Consider the following 20,815-nt stretch of genomic DNA (forward strand, 5'->3'; position numbering starts at 1 on the left):
TCAAACATAATAGACATATAGACAACATATAGTCAACAGTGTCTACAAATACCTCAAGGGAGGCAGTGAGGAGGACGGGGCGGCCTCTTTTCAGTGGTGGCCAGTGATAGGACTAGAGGAAACGGCCACAAGCTGAGGCACCAAAAGTTCCATAGGAACTTAAGGAAACACTTCTTTCCTGTGCAGGTGCCAAAGCCCCGGAACAGGCTGCCCAGAGAGGTTGTGGAGTCTCCTTCTTTGGAGAGCTTCCAAACCCGCCTGGATGCCGCCCTGTGCCCTGAGCTCCGGGTGTCCTTGTGTGTGCAGGGGGGTTGGACTGGATAATCTCTGGAGGTCCCTTCCAACCTTAAGCATTCTATGATTCTATGAACATAACTGTAAAATACAAGGAGCTGGTTTCAAACGGGTGTATTTCGGTTCCACATGGGTACCTACCAGTTCAAGGCATTTTTCAGAAGCACCTGGGCCACCTGGCACAAGGCAGCAGCAGATCTAGACATTCTGCACTACAGCACTCATGAAATATCTCACACACCAAACAGACAGGAACTCAGCCTGCTCCTTTTCTCCTTCCACAGACAACACTGTCTCATACAGTTGCTAAAACCCATCCTTTCTTACTTGCATCATATTATAATCACTTCACAGGACTAAATCCCTGTTCTAAGGAGATATTAGGAGCTCCTTAAAACACCTGTAAAACTGAAAACCCAAATGGTATCTTTCCTGTGGCCACAAATCAGGACACCACTTCCAGTTATTTCCTGCCCCTACTCCTGAGCCAGTGGAGCCTCCTGGTTTGCCAGTATTTCCAACTATTACACCTTACCCTTAAGAGCCTGCCCAACCTTGCTTGCTCACCTACCTGTCTGCTCTGGCCATGCTTCAATTACTGCTTTTCACTTGCTCCAGACAGGTCGGGCAGCAAAACCTCCTCTCTTATCACTCACCTGTTACCGGTTTTTGAGCGACACCTTCACAGTTAGAGCAGATTTAACTCCCTTCCATTGAATCCAGGGTCTGCCGCTTCACTGAAACGAAGCTTCCTTGCTCAAGGAACAAGGTAGTTCTTGCTCAAGGAGCAAGGTACTTCTTTCTAAGGTCTGTACACACCATTTTTCTTGCCTGCCATGAGGTCGAGAAGCAGCTGTTGATTTTGTGCTGATCAAACACATTTAATAATTTTTGTCTGCTTAGCAAAGGATGGAATTGCTGGATTTTATTTCATTCAACCAAAAGTTGTAGTATTCATCTGGATGTCTACTCTACACCTCTGTTCAACATATGTGTATGTTATGGTGTCTTTAATGCACTGGTAGGTAGCACCGAACTTCATTTACACATTAATTGGGATAGTTTAAAAAACATACAGTGCATAAATAGACGGAGCATGAGAAACTGGTGGAATGGGCTGAGGCTCAGGCTGCTGGAGACGCTAAATTCTGAAGTTATCAGGAGAAATTAAAAGCAGTTCAGGAAGAGTATCTTGCAAAAGGCAGCATGGGCAGCCGCGGGTGTGGGGACTACGGCCGAACGGCAGGGCCCGCAACGCGCAGACGGCGCCAGGGCTTCCCGGAGCCGAGTGTTTGGAAACAGCGACGTAACACATGGCCGCAGCCAAACATCAGCCATCTGCTCCTTTCATTGGGGAGCACAGCATTTCCAAGAAAAGTAAATATTACTTTCTAGAAATGTATTTGCTGTCACACAACGGTAGGTAACAAAACGGAGAGCATTTTAATTGCAAAATCCTGCTACGTAATTAGATGCTAACCTGCTGTCCGGGACACCCGAAGTATGTACAATTATGCCAGAAATGCTAATTTCAGGGCTTCCTGTTGGCTCTGATGCAAAATGAGGAAATAAGTTTTGGAAAACGGTTTCCTTAGCAACTCTCCCATTTGGAAACTGGTGCCTTGAAATTACAGATAAATGACAGCACAACTGAAGTGCAGTAGCAGATCTCAGCACTGCTACACTATCTGTATCTATGCAGGCAGGAGGACCAGCAGTAAGTTCAGATGGGATATCACGATTTGGGATGGAATTGAGCCCTGTATTTACACAGTCTGAATACTACCATTTTTTAGGCCTTTCTGTTTCCTTTGGCCTGGGTTGTGTTTCGGCTTTTTATAGAGTTTTTTATTAAAAAGCTTGTGTTCTATGGCACACACTTCTTCGTGGATGCAAGAGGGCTGTATCCTCAGGAGAAAGGAGAATAACCTTAGCACAAAATGGTAGCTCTGGGGAAAGTCCACATCTCTGTAATGAGCCAGACGACCACAGAACCTGCAACGAAGGGAAAAGCTCTGCATTAGAAGGGTAGTGAGGCAGTTAGCACGGATATACTCAAGTGCAATTTGAGAAAAACCCTCACATTTTATCTACTCCACAAATCACAGCTCTGGCCCGCAATGTCAATTCTGTAAAAGGATCCACTCCCACAAAACCTTCAAGGACAAGAAGCATCCCGAGATGGTGCAGATAGGGCGGAGGAATGTGCCCAGCGTGTTGCACGGCGAACCCGGATCCTACTGAACCAGGCAGAGGACGTGCTCTTCACTGTCACAACCAACCTGAAACTCTTTATTTCTAGCATGTTTAACACACATGGCCAAGTGTAAAAAAGGCTCCTTAAGCTGTTTTTGAAACGAATAAGACTCTGCAATGCAGACAGCAGGCTCCTTGGTCTTCTCTTTACCGCAGACCCTGCCCAGGCTCCGCGCTCTCCTTGCTGCCACTCTACCATTTATTGTAACGAGCCCATTTCTTGCCCCCTGCCTTTGTATGCTGAATATAACATCTAAAACCAGAGAAGAAAAGCCTGTTTTCGGCCAGAGAAGTAACAGGGCAAGCCCTGCCAGTGAGGAAGGCTACAGCAAAGGCTTTCAGAGGAGCGGGCAGGTGATTTAGTGATGAAACATGGAGCTAAACAGCCCACTGCTCTTACTGGTATCAAGCACCAAATCCAAAGAGAACAAAAGATGCCTCAGGGGGCAGACTGGGTAGACTCTGCAAATGCTCAGTAACAGGGCAGTATTATTTCTTGGTTTAAAGTTTTAAATTGAAAAAAAAAAAATATATATATATATATATATGGCCTAACATTTGCCTTTGTTAGATGTGGAGAGTTTAAAATAACATAAGGTCCAGCTATTTCCAATAAACAAGCACACACACTTTTGCATTCCTATAGGGACTTGGGTGCTAATCACCCTAGAAGGCCCATACATCAGCCAGCTGAGCAGGGCACTACCCTTGGATGTGGAGACCTTAAATTTCCCCCATCTGACTGAGAACAAGGGCCTCCACATTCATGGGAACAAGGACTGGCACCCGCCTGTCCCAGCTGACGGGCAATGTCCTCATCACCAGGCTGCAGAGCCATTTGCTCACTCGATCTGGCCCAAAAAACACTTATATTTTACAAACATTTTACCTCAAACAGGAGCCACAGAGGGACTCGCTCCAGAGTCTCCGGGCAGCCACACGGAGGGAGCGAAGTCTTCCTCTAAATCCCATCTCTGAGAGAGGGAATCTGAAACCACGTCCATCCCAGCTCCATCCTCTGCTCTGGGTGTCCCTGCTGGAGCAGGGGCTTGGACTAGATGATCTCCAGGAGTCCCTTCCAACCTGAACCACCCTGTGACGCTGTGAAAAAGACCTGTCTGACACCACAGCCCGGCCCCTATCTCTCCTTCACCTCAAAGCACGTGCCAAATGCAAGTGTACCTTCTAGAAGACTTTGGCTGAACCAAATCTGCACATTCTGGCCAATGTAATCAAAAACAAGCAAGCAAAGAGCCCAGCACACTGCCCTGGCCTTAAACTCGAGCTTCTGCAATTACAGCCCTAACGGAGGTTTAGGGGCCACGTTCCAGCTGACAGTGCGGAGGGCTGGGAAGAGACGACGCTTCCTACCCGGAGGCAAACGCATTAAATGGATGCTGAAAAGCACCCAGCAGCCAGAGCTACCCTTTGCACAAGGGCACCTAAAATAAAATAAATAATAAATAATAAATAATAAATAATAAATAATAAATAATAAAATCATAAATAATAATAATAAAAACACACGACCAACAACTATATGAATCTCAGCTTTACCCACAGGAACTCATACAGCAGGCACAAAGCAGTTCAGTGGTCTCAGAGCACACTGATTTTTGGAGAATTTCTAAGTTTGTTTTCAGTCCTACTACACATACACACACTCACACAGGACAAAACCTCCTATCTGAGGGAGTCGATGTTATTTCCAAAGTTAATTAAGTGTCAGATGTATAATTAACTGCTTGCATTGCAAATGATATAATGGGAAATTTAACTGGTAAGGATTTAAATTCAAATCTTGTTCCATGAAGGCTATGACAGTTTGCCATTAACATTTTAATACATTAAATATGAAAATGCAGGCTTAAAAACAGACTTTGCATTAAAAGATTATTCACACAAACACCCTGCATTATCTACTCATTCGGTGTGTATATAAGATTTACGCAAATTTGTGGTGAAAGGATTCTTACCCCTCCTCCTCCCCTTAGAAAAGCTTCTTGTTCATACAAAAGAATGAATCCATACAACCAAAGCTCTTGTAATATAACACTGTGTTTACATTATTCCAACCCATTTCTGTCACGATGGATATGTGAAAGGCAACGTGAAAAGGAAAATAAAGATAAGCAAATAAATGCAGTAAAAGACAGAAAAAACCCCATAAAACTGCATGCATGTAAAACCCAGCTATTTCCAAAGAGCATATATAGAATATTTTAAAAATCAGAAAGGTATTGCTAAGTTTCTGCGGGACCTTTCGCTCTCATAAGCATGGCATGCAGAATTGTGTATCAAATAATGATTTGAGATGTTAACGCTCTAATGTGAAGCAAGATTTCATTGCACAGCCTGACCTCCATGCTCGACACGCAACCGGACTGCACACATCAGAAACTGGGCAGAATTCAGCCCCTCTGCCAAGGCCAGCCCGTTCAGTGACGTTCAGCAGCACATTTATGTTCTGGATTAGGATTTCATCGTTCAAGCCGTGTCAGAACCAAAACCAGCGGATAATCCAGGCACCTTCTCTGCCCCTCCAAGAGGCTGGCTGCGAAACGCGGTTTTAGACCCTGCCTATTCCCAGCTGGGAAAGTTGCAGCCTCCCACGACCCTCCCTGAGCGGGGCTCGTGTTCCCTCTCCCTCCACTGTCCCAGCCAGGGCTCCCTGGCGGGGCCTGAGTGGGAAGAGCTGCCGTTTCCTGCGGAATTTGGCCGAGCAGCTGGCGGTGGGAGAGGAGCAGCAGCAGGTCTGGCACGAAGCGGGCAGGCCAGGAACCTGCACGGACACAGGAAGCTGCACAGGGCTGGGGTAGCTGGGCTATCGTTCTCCTTTCCATTCAATTCCATTAGCTATTTAAATCAAAGCTTAATAGGAATAAATAAGATAAATAGGAATAAATAAGAATAATAAGAAAAAATAAGAATAAATAAGAAGTTATTTAAAGGATGTCAAGATTTGAGAACAGTCCTTTATAGACACCGTGTTCCCCATAGCATAAAATGTTTCATTTTCCCCAACTTCTTCTTTAATTATTCCAGTCTGCTTGAAGAGTGAACTGTTGACAGCTGCTATATTCAGATGAAATATCATGCCCTTTTTGTGCCCAATCATTTTATTCTGAAATATATATATTTTGGAAGCATAAATTGCTTCTTAATTGAAGTCCAATAGCTATTTTCAACATTAATTTTCATTAAGGTGAGCACCAAAAGAAGCATACTGATTTAGCAAATGAATTCCTAGCTCCTTTTCTTTTGGAGAGCCTGGGAGATGTGTGTGGTGGGGATAAAATACTTTTTTCCACTCCTTGGAAAGTTGTGCTGCAATATCTTGGTCTAACATGCCACAGAGAGGGAAGTGCCTATTCCTGCCTAGCTGCTCCCCTGGCCGCGCGCCCTCAGTTGTTGATTCTGTCTCCTCTGCTTTGGTCTCCAAGCTCACTTTGATCACTCCTCACACGATCTGTCTACACCCAGTCCAAGACATAACCAGGGTGCACAAGTCCCTTGCTGCAAATGATTTTAACTATATGTGAATGCAGAACTGTGCACACACAGAATCACAGACTGGTTGAGGTTGGAAGGGACCTCTAGAGATCATCCAGTCCAACCCCCTGCTCCAGCAGGGATACCCTGAGCACAGGGTGGCATCCAGGCAGGTTTGGAAGATCTCCAGAGAAGGAGACTCCACAGCCTCCCTGGGCAGCCTGTTCCAGGGCTCTGGCATCCTCACAGGAAAGAAGTTTCTCCTCACATGGAGATGGAACTGCCTGTGTTTCAACTTGTACCCATTGGCCCGTGTCCTGTCACTGGCCCCCACTGAGAAGAGCTTGGCCCCTTCCCTCCCTACATTCCCCCTTTGTGAACTTACACATGTTAATCATCTCAGCCTTCTCTTCTCCAAGCCAAACAGGCCCAGCTCACTCAGGCTCTCCTCATACGAGAGATGCTCCAGTCCCTTAAACACACCCCTTATTTCTCTTTAATAATAAAAAAAGGACTTTCCAATCTGTACATATACACATATATATAAATATACACACACATACACACACTTAGCAGTCTGAATACTTACTTCTCCGTACACAGTTTGACTGTGCAGAGCCAGTAGTCAGGGTTCATGACTGTAAGGAGGCCACATTTTTCTTGCAAAACGCCCTTCAGGCTATGTCCATGAAAACAACTCCCATCTGTGTTTTCCTCAGACCAGCTGAACTGAAAACTGGAAGGATTTGGCTTTTCAGCAGGTTGCCACGAACCAGAGAGCTTGCCAAACTGATTCTGTAAGTTCACAACGATTTCTGTACAGATAGAAACAAAAATCAACACACAAAATACCCCCAAAGTATTAGAATATGGCTTAGAGGTGATTTACAGAGGGGAAAAATGGCTATCAGTGCCTATTTTTTTTTCCTCTCCCCCTGTGCACGATATACCGAGACAGCCTAAAAGTCTGTATGTTTTCTCCTTTCTATTTAATATTCAAGTCTGTCATATATTTCAGAGAAAGATTTTGAAAGACTAATCCAAATACCATGTCTTTCATACCTACTGCTGTTGGGTATGATATTAGATTTGGGGTACTCCCAAAACAGACCCAGAAAAGCCAGTAAAACCCACGAGGGTTTACTGAGTCGACAGGATTTACTGAGTAGTTTCCTGTGGAGCAGAAGTAAGGTCAACTCTTTTTCTATGCATGTAGATATACGGTTAAATTTTTCACTGGGCATGTTCCCACTGGAAAATAAAAAAAAGAGAAAAGAGAAAAAGCAAGAAACAAGAAAAAAATACTATCTTTCTTCATGGCTTGTGAAACACTTAGAAATACACTTTATCTTGTCTAATATCAAAAAGCACCTCATTTTTTTCTTAGGGGGAGCATTTTATAGGGTTTCTTCTGCTTCTTTCTGAGAAGCAGCAGAACCTGAAGGAGACTCCAGAGCAGAAGAGGAATTATAAACAATGAATGACTATTCTCTTTTTCTGATAAACACAAAACTAAAGGCCATTCAAGTAAATGATGACTTGGAAAAAAAAATCTATAGAACCACTGCAGGATCTCTCCTATATAATGTTGAGAAGAGTAAGAGAGTAATTCCACTCTTGCAAGAGAAATCCATCAAGAGTTATTCCAACCAAAGATGATGTTATAGCTTGTTCAGAGTCACTGAAAAAGTCACTGCCAGAAACTGGTTGAGCCCATCAAGAGAAAGACGCAACTTGCCAGACTTCCTATCACCTCCCTCCCACTGTCCTTCACTTACTAGAGAAACAGAATGAAGAACTTCAGGTTTGAAATTTGGCTGAATGAAAATGTTTTCCCTAAATTCACAGGTAATGTGTTTAACTGATACCAAAAAGAAGAGTATTTTCCTATAGATATTTCTAGAACCTCTAAAATAGGACAGATGGATCTTCACTCTGGCCATATAGAACTAGCTACTTAAACAAAGTTAAATTCAGACAAAACCTCCTCACTTTCTACAGGAGACTGCAAGAATGAGTGGGAAAGAAGGGGGATGTAAAGGATCTACCAAAGCATATTCTAAGGTATGAAGACAGTAAAGGGGAAAAGGCATATAAAAGCCATGGGAGAGCCAGAGCAGCCCAGGAAAATCACAGTTATCTAAAGGCAGCTGACAAATTGGTGAAGATGAGGGCAGAATTCTCATTCTAAGATTAGCTTAAGTAGGTCATTTAGGGAGATTGGCAAAGGCAGCTTGAGTTAAACTTCAGGGAAACGTCTGACTGACAAATTCCAGCCATAGGTTGTAAAATAGTACCTTAATTGAGCCCAGAGATAAAAGGGAGAAGGGGAAGTATTTTAGGATGTAAATGTTATCATGGTTAGGGCGTGCAGATTTTTGATGATGGGAAAAGTTGGAGCACATTTTTGCATTGATTCAAAGAGGCAAAGTTTACTCACGCCTTCGCTTAAGAACTTTAGACTTCTTCTTGGCTGAATAAAAGAGTGGCTTTTCACATCTCCACAGACACCTATCAATAAGAAAAAAAAATAACTGCAAGGGAAAAGACAGTGGGAGCAAGTCTATAGAAGAACAGTAATTTCTTACAAATCGTTTTGGAGCTATTGAAATAATCTAATGGTTAGTGTCATTAAGGCCCCTTCCACACACTGTGTATACAGCAAGCCTCTTGCCAGGGTAGACAAACTAAGGCATGTAATCATAGATTTACTGTAGTCAGTTAATTGTTTGATTGTATAAGCTACTTGTCACAGAAAGTGAGTATTTAATTATTACGCTGGATAAACATTACGAGTGTAAATAGGAGGCTAAGATAGGCACTTAACTCTTTCAATCACCCAAGCTGACTGTAACAAACTGTGGCAAATTCCTAAACTTTTCAACTTCTGTGAGGAGTCACAATTTCTTGTTAAGACTATCAAAATATATATCTATTTAAACCTCTTACTTGGCTCTTTCTTCATCCATTTTCTTTTGTTCCACATCCAAAGTATTTTTTATAACCTTGTACCACTTCTTGAACTCGAAATATGGACCATCTAAAGAAAACATGTGACATTAAATTTTTAAGTATGAGAAGAAGCAAAAGAAACAGGTAACATTGAAAAGGTTGTCTACGTGCAATCAGACCTCATTTCTCCAGTCTGTAAAACACAAGTAATGTTTAATGCACATAGAAGACATACTTGCTTTAGCAATTTACTTGGCAAACAAATGAAAATCAGAAATGCAGCAAAAGATGTCTGAAGAACTGTGGAGGAGCTCCAGAGTTTTATACAGTTCTCATAGGTTTAGCACTATTCAAACCTTCCCTCGTTTTCAGAGGTGAACTAGATTTCTACAGGGTCAAGTGGCCTTCATCTTTTTGCAAGTTGCCCTCAATGTATTAATGAAACTTCACAGATCAAGTTTAAAAATAAATGACTATGTTCTAAAGAAGCTCTGACACAAGATTTCAAACAGTCTGATCTCCACAGTCTTTCCTACCACCTATGAAATGTTAGAGGGCAGAAAAGCCAAACTTGACAAACTGTGAGCCCTTTGAATCAGCCTCCCACTTAACTCTGAGTACAGGAACTTCATTCACTGACAGGGGAACGAGTATCTACTAACACATGCAAAACCACGAGGGGAAACGGCATTCCAGCATCATGTTTAGCACCGATGCTCCACGGAGGCACAGGACAGAAGTGAATCAGCAGGGTACAGCAGGTATAAGAATCCGAGATGAAACCACGTATAGATACGGAGTATAATTTTAAAAGTATAATCAACCCTTGCTGTGCGTGGGTGCTTTATCTGCACTGTGAATTAAGCAGGCACTGCATTTCCCCACCGCCCCAGCTGCACTGCGTGTGCTGCTTGCATCATGCTCAGCTGTGCCAGCTACCTGTTTTGACTGTTTTGGGGTGACTGTGCAACCTTATGTATGTTTTTTATTATCTCCTTTTTTGCTTTATTCAAGTTATTCTGGCACGGGATGCTTTAAATACTAATATACAGATGGATTTTAAAAGTGGCAGACAAATGCAGGGAAGAAAAAGTCATATTTATATTTATATTTATATTTATATTTATATTTATATTTATATTTATATTTATATTTATATTTATATTTATATTTATATATAAAAGTCTTTTATTTATATATTTATTCTTTTTTAAGACTCAAAAGTGAGATTACAAGTTCTTTTATGAACTCCTCTAATCATGGAGTCCTGGAAGACCAGTCTAGGGAAGAAAGTTTTTACATTTATCTTACTTTTCACTCTCTCCTTCAATATCTACTACAAGCAAACCCACTATCAGAGGCACCAGTTAGGCTGCACTAACCTTGTATCTGACCAGTGCTGCTGGTCTTAGGCTGATATAGTTGAGATGACTGGAAAATACACAACTCTATTGGAGAATACTGTTTATGTTCAAATAAAATGTGACTGAGATGTCATATATTGTGACATCTATATGCATGTGACATGTATATGCATGCAGTTCAAGCACAATCACACACACGAGTACTAGCTACCTACAAATACCTATGGTGCAACTTGCAGTCCGTCTTGGAAAAAATGGAAGAGCTGAATTCCCTTCCCTTGCCACTTGGAGAACGCTAGAAAAAGAACTGTTCAACTGAAAATGAACATAACCTGGACCTTTAAAACTCCGAATTCACCATTATTCATTTCAGTGCAGCCTTGCCATGAGGCCAGAGGCAGTTTTGAGCTTAGACACTAATCAGTACCCTAAGAGAAATTCTCCTCTGGTGCTGCTGCTCACTGTCAGTGCAGCACAAGAACACAACAGGGGCAACACCGAGCAGCAGGGAGCAGGTTGCACCAGGAGACTCCAAGGTTAAAGGAAAAAAAAAAAGTGGGCTGGTAACTCCCAAAGGCGACGAGACTTGTTAATAAGGGAGAAACTCCATTAAGACATTAACGGCTTTGAGCCCCAGCTTGCACAGAATTGTGCAACTTCTACCTCTCATCACTATCGTGTATTTTGCCTATTCAAGGCAAACTGTGAGGAAAAAGCAAATATATTTGTGTATCTATTTGAAAACCAGTTTCTTTTAATCAAAAATAATGACCATCTCCCTAGAAGCAGCAATACTGGTGTTTGCTGATATTTGCCAGCACTGATTTTGTTACTGACTTGAATTTTAAAAAGTAACGCAAGGGTCAAAATGAATCCACAACTGGATGGAAAGTTTAAAACCCAGATCCCTATAACACACCTTTGCCCTTATCTCCAAGTGTGATCTGGATAAGAGCAAGGGAGCATCTTCCTGAAGATTTCTAATCTTTGATTCAGTCTTTTTGCCCTCAAAGAACCATGTTCACACCATTATCTTCCCTATCTTAATTGCTGCTGGCTTTTCCACACTCTCTCAGGACTATTTAGACTAAGAAAACAGATTACATCTGAAATATGTTACACACTACGACATTTTATTTAACATGACTAAACAAGTTTGGATTTTATCATAAATGTAGTTTGATGCCCCTAATAAGTATCTGCTATTTATGATCAAAGCGTGTTCCCTCTTTACAGTGTAAGCATTTAGCTTCACCTAGCCTACATAAAAGGACAGAATTCTAAACAAAAGAGGTAAACACGTAAAAGGAAAAGCAGGAAAGGTATCTAGCAAGATACGTCCCTAACTCCCCTACTGGGGACAATAAAAAGTACACAGGTAAATGGAGACATTTTTATCCAAATAAGATCTAGTACTTTTTTTAAATACGGATTCTAAAGAAAAGAATAAACAAACAAAAAAGAATTAAGGACTGCTAAAAAATCACATTTTAATCATTGCTAGCATTTTTTTCAAGCAAAAATTACTTTGATTACAAAGTAATTTCATTTACAAAACCATAAGAGACTGCTTCCACTAGAATATTTACGTACCTTCTTTGTTGTTTTTATTTCTTTCTTGAGCAAAGTCTGACAGTAGCCTGAAAAAAAGAATCAAATCGACTATTTTGTTGATCAAAACCCAGCACTTTTAAGACTTTAATTATAAATTTCAAAGACAACTGAAAAAAATTGCACCCCCATTTTCATTACAAGTTCTACATGTAAACTAGTGATTTCAAAAAGCAAGTAATATTTAGGACAAAGATCCTTTTAAATCTTATTTTTTTGTGTGTGCGTTACTGAACTAAATGAAAATTCAGGTATATACATTAAACATTAATAAAGACAAAACACTTAATACATCGCTTGCATTTTTTGAATTTTGAGGCTTTGATACATGTTTGCCTGCATACTTACCATTCGTAGTGATCATCTAATAAGAAGAGTAATTTGAGCACCACTACAATAACTGCTGCAGCAAGAACATCATATTTCACTTTCCTCATAGACTTATTCTCAGGAACCAAAGTCAGGAAATCTGCTTCTCCTACGTGGATCTTTTTCACCACTCGACAAGTCCAATTATGCAATTCATCTGATTGTTATAAATAAAAACATGAAATGAGTATGTTGAGACAAGCTAAAAGCACCTTTTCAATGTAAATATGTTAAGTGATTTGAGGAAAAAAAATGCTTATAAGTTTTGGGACCACCGGATACTTTTTCCCACCTGAAAGCATTTTTATTACTCATATTTTTATAAATATTATTAAGCAATCTTCATTATATTTATATAAAGAAACAATTGTGACCTATTATAAATGCATGGGGGGGAAAAAAAAGGCAGACTTTTAACAGTGATTGGATGTTATTCTAATTATGTTATTAGATCATCCTGAACACTGTTCCAGGAAATCCTATCTTAAATCTACATGAATACATTTCAACTCCAACCTTAACAGAAAGAAAACTCAAAGTCTCTAAACTTTTCACAGCCCTTTTGCTGCATGCCAGGGAACTAAGCACAGATGCAAGGACGGCAGGAGGCTGCAGCAGAGCACTCAGCAGCTATCCCAGCAAAAGAGCAGGCTCAAGCACAGACATTCCTAATTGAGATTAAAATTAGCATTCCATTGTAAAGGCCAACAACTTTGCTAGCATGGTGTGTCTTTAAAAAATGAATTAAAAAACAAGGTACAACTGCAGCTCTACAGCTCCAAAAGAAGCAGTATGATATCTATACGGTCTCTCATTACTTTATGCTTATTTTTCACACATACAAATCCCCCAAATTTCTCACCTTTCCTGTTTAGCCAGAAAGACAAGAGTTGTTACATCACCATGAGATTCCACAAAGGTTAGCAATGTATGACTAAGTACAACGCTAATCCATCTCTACTTTGTCTTCTCTTGCTGCTTACAAAGAGTTCAGTATGAGCTACTTTTTAATCCTCTCATTTATATGAAGTTAAAGAAAAAGCGACAACCATGAGAGCACTTCCAAAATATATAATACATATTTTTACAAATATTGTCAGTATACTTTATTTTACTGCAGATACTTTAAATGAACTCTGTTACTATTTAACATGCGAAGAGGCAGTGCCAGTTCACTGCTTTATTTTTTTACAAGTTGCTATATAGCAACATTAGTCCATTTTTCAAACGGCAAATAAAATGTTTCCTCATGATAGAAACGTTTGAAGAAAATGCAAAGCACAAAATATTCTTTGGGGAGTTTTTCAGAGTATTTAGCTAATTTGCTAATATCCAAATCAATGCTAATAATTCAATTAATACAGTTACTTTCCCCTTCTGTTTATATATACATACACAGCTATATACACATATATATATATAGGTCTCACAATGAGCTGGTTTCTTTTAATTCCTCAGACTTGTTTTTAATAGAAAGGGGAATTCAACACATACAAATCACTCAGATTGATGGTCTGTGCAGAGAATTAGGATTCACAAAGCAGTCTTTTAGAATACTGTCTTAGCAACTGTTTGGCAAACATTTATGTTAAGTGATAGAAGAAGGAAGCAGTCAAAGCTGGAGTGCAAACCAGTTGTTAAAAGGTGCAGATTTAAACAGTGTCACTCTAAAATAGTGACACTCAAGAACACCTTTTAATTAAAATTCAGTTTAGAAAATTACAAGCTCTCTCAAAAATAGTAGTGTGATATATTTAAAGAAAATATCTTTCAGATTCAAAGTTAAATGTGTGTAATTCAGCAGGAAAAGAGTAGGAAATTCTAAAATAATAATTTAAGTCTTTTCATTGGGGTTTTACATACCAAATAAATATGTTATCTGTTGAGATTTGAGAAAATATTTACCCGGTAAGTTAGCTTCCATCAAGTACTTCATGCACAACATGTCTGGATGAAGAAAGCAGCTCTCTGTTATATCTGGAAAACGAGGCAGCTCCAGGAAGGCAGCAAGGTGAACCATTTTGTCGTGCACTTCTTCATAGACAGGCCATGACTGAAAGACAGGGTTAGAGTGTTTGGTGTATTTGTTCTACTATTAGTTACAGATTTAAAATATTGCAGAATTTAAAGCAGAAACACCACTTTCTTTAGCACCTTATAGGAAACAATCATACATAGAGTTCCCCATCAGACTTGAAATCAATCAGTATGGTGTAAAACGGTCAGTATGTTTCCATATGCTCCAAGACTGAAAAAAACAAAACAAAACAAAACAAAACAAAACAAAAAAAAAAAAAAAAAAAAAAAAAAAACCACAAACAAAAAAAAAGAGGACATCATGTGTGCAGGGGGGTTGGACTAGATGACCTCTGGAGGTCGCTTCCAACCGTAAGCATTCTATGGTTCTATGATCAAATCACAGAATAGCTGAGGCTGGAGGGGACCTCTGAGACCAGCTAGTCCAAGTGTCCTCCTCAGAAAGCAGGGTCACACACACCAGGTTGCTCAGGGCTGTGTTCACTTGGGTTTTGTGCAACTTCAAGGATGGAGGTTCCACAACCTCTCTAGGCAGCCTGCTGCAGTGTTTGGACACCTTTACTACAGAGAAATGCAATTTATTGAATTGCACTTTGTGGCTACTGCCTCGTGTCCATTCCCTGGGCCCCACTGAGAAGAGCCTGGTTCATCATCTTTACACCTCCCTTCAGATCCGTACGCACATCTGTGAGATCCCTGCTCAGTCTCTTCCTCAGGCTGAGTCTCAGTTCTCTCGGCCTCTCCGTGCACATCAGATGTTCCAGTCCCACCAGGATCTTCATGGCCTTTCACTGCACCCGGCCCAGTACATTTGTCTCTCTCTTGCCCTGGGAGTAGTAAACACATCACTCCAGGTGTGGCCCAGCAGTTGTGGGCACGGGGGAAGGATCAGCTCCTTCAACCTAAGGACAACTTAATGTCCTTAGTTGCTCAGAACATCCATTGGCCCTCCTGGCTGCAAGAGCACATTATTTGTTCATGGAATTTAGTGTCTACCAGGACCACCAGGTCCTTCTTCGCTGAGCTGCTTTCCATCCACTTGTTCCACTCCATTCCTGGATGCAGGAATACCCTGTATGGGCTTATTCCTCTTCAGGTGCAGGACTTTGTACTTCCCTTCATTGAACTTCTTACAGCTTCTATCAACCCCTTTCTCCAGCCTGTTGATCTCTGGTCTGCAAATCACTACCCCCAGTTTTCCATCATCTGCCAACATGCTGAAGGTCGACACTGTCCCATCGTCTAGGCCATTAATGAAGATACCAAAGAGCATTGGCCCACTGGTGACCTGGGAGGACACCAGGAGCGACCGGCATCCAGCTGGGCTTCATGCCACAGGCCACAGCCATCCCAGCCTGGCAGCTCCTCCAGCCTTCAACTCACAAGGCAGGCAACTTATCTAGTCTGTACTTCAGTTTGTCAACAAAGAAGTTACACGAGAGTTTTAAACATCTTATTTACGGCAACATAAACAACATCCACTGCTCCTCCCTCATCCAGCAAGTCGTTTAGCTCCTCACAGAAAGCTATGGAAGTAGTCAGACACAACGTCCCCTTCATATATCCTTGATAACTACTTTTAGTCACCTTCTTGCCCTTGGGTTTGGAAATGGCTTGTTAGCTCCATCCCATTCCCAGGCTCCATCACGTTCCAGTCTCAGTGTGAGGGTGACAGACTCAAATTCTCCTTCTTGCCCTTTCTGACAGCGGGGTTGACGTTTCCTCTCGTTGAGGCTCCCGGCACCCCTGGTGACAGCCGTGACGTTCCCGATGCGGAGCGGCCTCGCTGCCATGCGGACCAGCCCGCACCACCCGCACTGGTGCCTACGGACCTGTGTGTGTCCCGGGTGCCTAAACCATCCCTACCAAGGCAAGCCTACCTTGCCCTGGACATCCCCAACTGGCTTCACGGAGCTGGTATTGCTAAGGCCAGGATTACCAGCAAAAACCAAAGCAAAGATGGTACCTTGGCCTCTGCTACCAGGTTGCCATTCCCCTTCAGCAGCAGGCTCACATTTTCCAGTATCTTTCCAAAGAACCTCTACTAATATTTCATGCAAAAATAAAATTCTAATTCCTTTTCTGCAACTCTTCTCAAAATCACTGACTATACCAAGTTCTCCCTATTTCCACTGAAGCTTCTGCTAGAGAATTAACTCGCAGCCAGATTCTGACATGCTTATTCCCAATGAGCTCAAAAAGGATCCGGTAAAGTTTACTGAAATAAGGTTTGGACTGTGAGGTTTGACCCTCATTTCTTAATACTTTAACTGTTTTATTAAATATTGTTCATACTTTTTAAAAAAAATGCTTTAATTTGGATGTACCTGGATGATTTTAAGTTGTTCAGACTACTTCAGTAGTTTAGATGTATAAAAACAGTGCATCTTCTGCTTGTTTGACAGCATCTTACCATGTGTTCAGATTTATCCAGTCAGTTATGTTCATAAGGTACTTTCCTTTTCAGGAGGACAAAGCAAAGGCTTACACTTGGTCCACGATTTAAAAATTTACTGAAAATGAATGAATTCAGGGTTCTGTTTTTATAGACTAAAAATTCACAGTAATTACACTTCCAGCAACAGCGTGACTGAAATAACACCTTTTCATTCAGTTATTTGGTTTAATCTATTTTAATACAAGCTACACAGCCAATTCTGTAATTGAATAGGTTTGAATGATTGCCAACCTTCCCATTTATTTCTAAATGATCTTCCCTCAGACTGCAGTCAAGACTTGCTTAATTGCATGAACACATGCTTAAGCAAATAAGTAATTCTACCACCACTTGTTATTACACATGCATCTTTTTGTAACAGTTAGGAAGTTGTATCATGTTCATTATGTTTTCTAAACAGTGTTAAAAAGTGGTTTTGACTTCTATGGGCCTACCTTGAGAAACAAGAAAAACATGCATTACCAGGCTTCCAGAGAAGGCCAAGCTTAGAGCACTTTCCATTCCTTTTAAAAATCAGGTCTAAATTGAAAAGTCAAAACAGTTCTGAAACAAAACCTGCATGGTTCATAACTACCTTTGGGTGTATTTAGAGAAAAAATAAAGTGGATTTCATGAAAAGCAGATGAATTACAGTTTTCTTAGTAACATATCAGAGAGGAAAATGAAACCAAGGTAATAGAAATTTGGATATTGAAAGCATCCTTATTCTCAGACATTGTGCAAGGTAAAGAATATAGCTCCTAGGTTGATAATCTAGGAAAGGTACCTAATGTCACTAGATAGATTCTCTTGACTGAATCAGGCTAAGGAGTGAATCATCCCTACCTTCTTTGGATAAGAAAATATATATTAGAAAATATAAATACTGTAAATACAGCTATCCCGTGGCTTATTTTTTTAAAAGGATGTTAACAGACATTTAGTTGGTGTCTGCTGGTAAGAGAGGCAAACACAGTTGGGACGTGCAGATTTAGGAAGGGCCTAATAACCCACCGTAATGTATCACCACCAAAACAACTGCTGGAGAGCAGGGCTTAATCCCTAAACCCACAAACATTCACTGTAAAGTCACTCGTGCTGCAGTAGATTCAGAATAAGGCAGAATTAACCCAATGACGAGTTTCTAGGGGTACCCAGCAATCTCCTGAAGTTTAAACTGCAAGTGGAAGCTGAACCAAATGCAGGATCCCATCTCAGCAGTGACACCACATCACAGAGAATGGCTGAAGGCTTGAAGAGCAAAAGCTGAAGACTGCAGCGTGCTTCAATGAGCAAGTATTGAAAGCTCTTGCCAATTTCTACATGCATTTAACAACCTGTTTAATTCTGAGAAAGACCTAAATTCAAAGACCAAATCTTTCATTCCATATTCTTTGGTCTGAAACCAAAGAACACCCACTTTTCATGAAATGAACATGCTAAATATTAGTAAAATACGTTAAGAAAAAGCAAAATACAATTAGCCACAAAAAAATTAACAAAATTTATCACCTTCCACCTAGCTACGTAACTCTCCCAGGAAAAGAGAATAAAAAATACTGACAAGACAAGCTGTGCTGGAAGTCAACCCCTGAATCAAGCAGGAAAGCAACCCCAGAGCTGCAGCCTCCTCAGCTCCAGGCTGGTCACCTCCAGCACCTTGTGATTAAGCACCAGGAGAGGAGCACTTGGGGAAGCAGGGACAGTGTTGGATCATATCCCACATCTCCTCCAAGTATAACTTTTTTTCTTATTCATGATTTTGCACCACGCTTCTTGGTTCGGATTCTGTGCAAAGTATTAGGGACAGCTGCCTCATCAGTGCAGTTCCTGGGCTCTCACCTTCTGCTTCCAGAACGTGGGAATCATTCCATGTACAAGCCTTTCCTACAAACCTTTAAGGACACCTAAGTCCAGGAAGACAGAATGCCCTTCTAAAGCTGTATCATTTGACTGCTTTTTTGGGTATTTCACAAGCTGGAATTTGTTCAAGACAGGTCAACAATAACAGAGCCTAGAACATGTCTGGATTTGGATATAGAGGTTATTGAGGACATACTCAACAGCTGCATCTTTGAAGTCTTTATATCTTCATCCCACACATATAGAAGCTTTAAAACACAAGTCTTCTCCAGAAAGTAGCAAAAAAAGCTTAGTACTATTTGAGAATAGTGGGTTTTTTGGCCTTATATAGCAAACAAATCAAAATAAACACTACTCAGCTGGTAAAGAAGCATCTACAATAAGATATTCATGAAGATAAGTATTTGTTACTCTCTCAAAATCAGTTTTCTTTGTCCCTCAAAGGTACAACAGAGTCTCTACCTGTATTATGAGAGAACAACGTGGTTTCCAGAGGACAAGGAGCCCCATTATTAATACGTTGCTCAGATCACAGCAACGAGCAGCTGTTTGGGGTGAGCCAAGGCTGCAGCCTCTCGGACTGGTTTGGACAGTGCCACAACGGTGCTGATCAACAGGCACCAAGCTGCAGACCTTGCCTGGCTTTCGCGACTCGTGTGCAGCCTGCGTGGCTTTTGGTTTTAAATTTGCCCTCTCTCCTTTCTTTTATGATCATATAGGTCATTTTCTTCTCCATGACACCATTCCAGTAGTAATTATTTACACATTCACGCTTGATTTTATTGCAATCATTTATCTTGTTTTTTTCCTTTTAAAAACACAAGCTGACTGCACAGCTACTTCATTTAAGTCCTCCCTTTTATCATGTTTCTCCCCTGCAGACACCTCTCCTGTCCAGTATTTTAACTCAGCACAGTTCCCCTCCCCTTCATCCTTCTATCTGTGAATGTCCATCTACTAATTCTTCCCTTCTTGCTTGTTTTTAAGACTTTGTATATTCCTGGGTTGCTGCTGCTCAGCAATCACTATATTTTCTAAACAATTATTTTAACCATCATTTAATACTGAAGTCTAGTAAGAATTCACGTCTCCTCATTATCACTTTTTTGTAGGTCTCAGGAAATGTCTTTGAAACGTGAAGTTTGGATATGCTTGGAATGCTGAAGACCTGCAAGAAAGAGTCATCTTTAAGACTGCATATCAAGTTAGTCTAGATTAATTTTGAAAAAGATTGTGCCAAGCTTTTCAGGAAATGGAAAAAAAAAATGATTATCTAAATATGAAGTTCTGAAAAATACCAAGTTACAAAGCTTGGAGCTGTTTTTTTCCACATTACTACCCATAATTTGGTTCAATACTTGTCCCTAAAACAAAAGATAATTATTGTAAAACACAAACAAAATCCTTGATGTGTGTTAATACCTCGGAATAAGGTCTGCACTGACATATACGTTACTGGGAACGCAGACTACCTATAAAACTGTACAAGCAGCTTAGGCGACTCTTTGGTGTCAGCAGGGAGCAGAGGCGCTGCGGGTTGCCGCTACCTGCAGGGGCTGCAGCCCAAACGTGGCCTCGCAGCGCAGCAGCCCCTGCACTTTATGCAACAGAACCGACAGCAGAAACTGCATCTGCTGCAAAATGCATACCCAAAGCGGTACCCAAAACACAACCAAAATACCTTGTGACTCAGTATTTATGTGACAGACAGATATCCTTCAGTGAGGCCGGCAAGGTGAAACTCCTACACTGCAGTTTTCCCTCCTCTCCCTTCCCTCATTTGTTCCCCTTGCTCCTCAACAACTCACCTCCCATACGAGGCTGCGCTCAAGCCTCTTGCTGGTGTTTATTCTTTTTAAATGTCATTTCCCCCCTTGCTTGACCTTTAGCCACCTCTCATGGACCATCACCATTCCACCCGGAACAACAGGAAATTAATGCAGTAATTATCACCCAAATTAAATGCGCGTAAACACTGTGTATGATTACTTATAATAGCCTTTACCAATAATAATCAGCATACTTACTAATACATTTCCCCCCTAGCTAAATTAGACTGCAGAAATAATGCAGTCAGCTTTGTTACACAGTTAGATTGTACACGGTCTCACAATAAGTTTTAGTGAGAGATTTCTTTACC

At 41.0% G+C, this 20,815-nt stretch overlaps 1 protein-coding gene across 1 annotated transcript in view; it reads right to left on the reverse strand.

Annotated features, from left to right (window-relative positions):
• Positions 1–1,231: 1,231 nt before the first annotated feature.
• Positions 1,232–20,815, reverse strand: part of TAF1B (TATA-box binding protein associated factor, RNA polymerase I subunit B) — a 46,948-nt gene continuing 27,364 nt past the window's right edge. The window contains exons 9-15 of the mRNA XM_026037062.1: positions 14,244–14,391; positions 12,318–12,495; positions 11,952–11,998; positions 8,992–9,082; positions 8,483–8,553; positions 6,632–6,857; positions 1,232–2,289 (exon numbers count right to left, since the gene is read on the reverse strand). Of these exons, the coding sequence (XP_025892847.1) occupies positions 2,061–2,289; positions 6,632–6,857; positions 8,483–8,553; positions 8,992–9,082; positions 11,952–11,998; positions 12,318–12,495; positions 14,244–14,391 (990 nt within the window). The 3' untranslated portion in view covers positions 1,232–2,060. The remainder of the gene's footprint in view (positions 2,290–6,631; positions 6,858–8,482; positions 8,554–8,991; positions 9,083–11,951; positions 11,999–12,317; positions 12,496–14,243; positions 14,392–20,815) is intronic.

This window comes from Nothoprocta perdicaria, unplaced genomic scaffold (assembly GCF_003342845.1).
Source record: "Nothoprocta perdicaria isolate Ctin4 unplaced genomic scaffold, notPer1 scaffold_19, whole genome shotgun sequence".
NCBI lineage: Eukaryota > Metazoa > Chordata > Aves > Tinamiformes > Tinamidae > Nothoprocta > Nothoprocta perdicaria.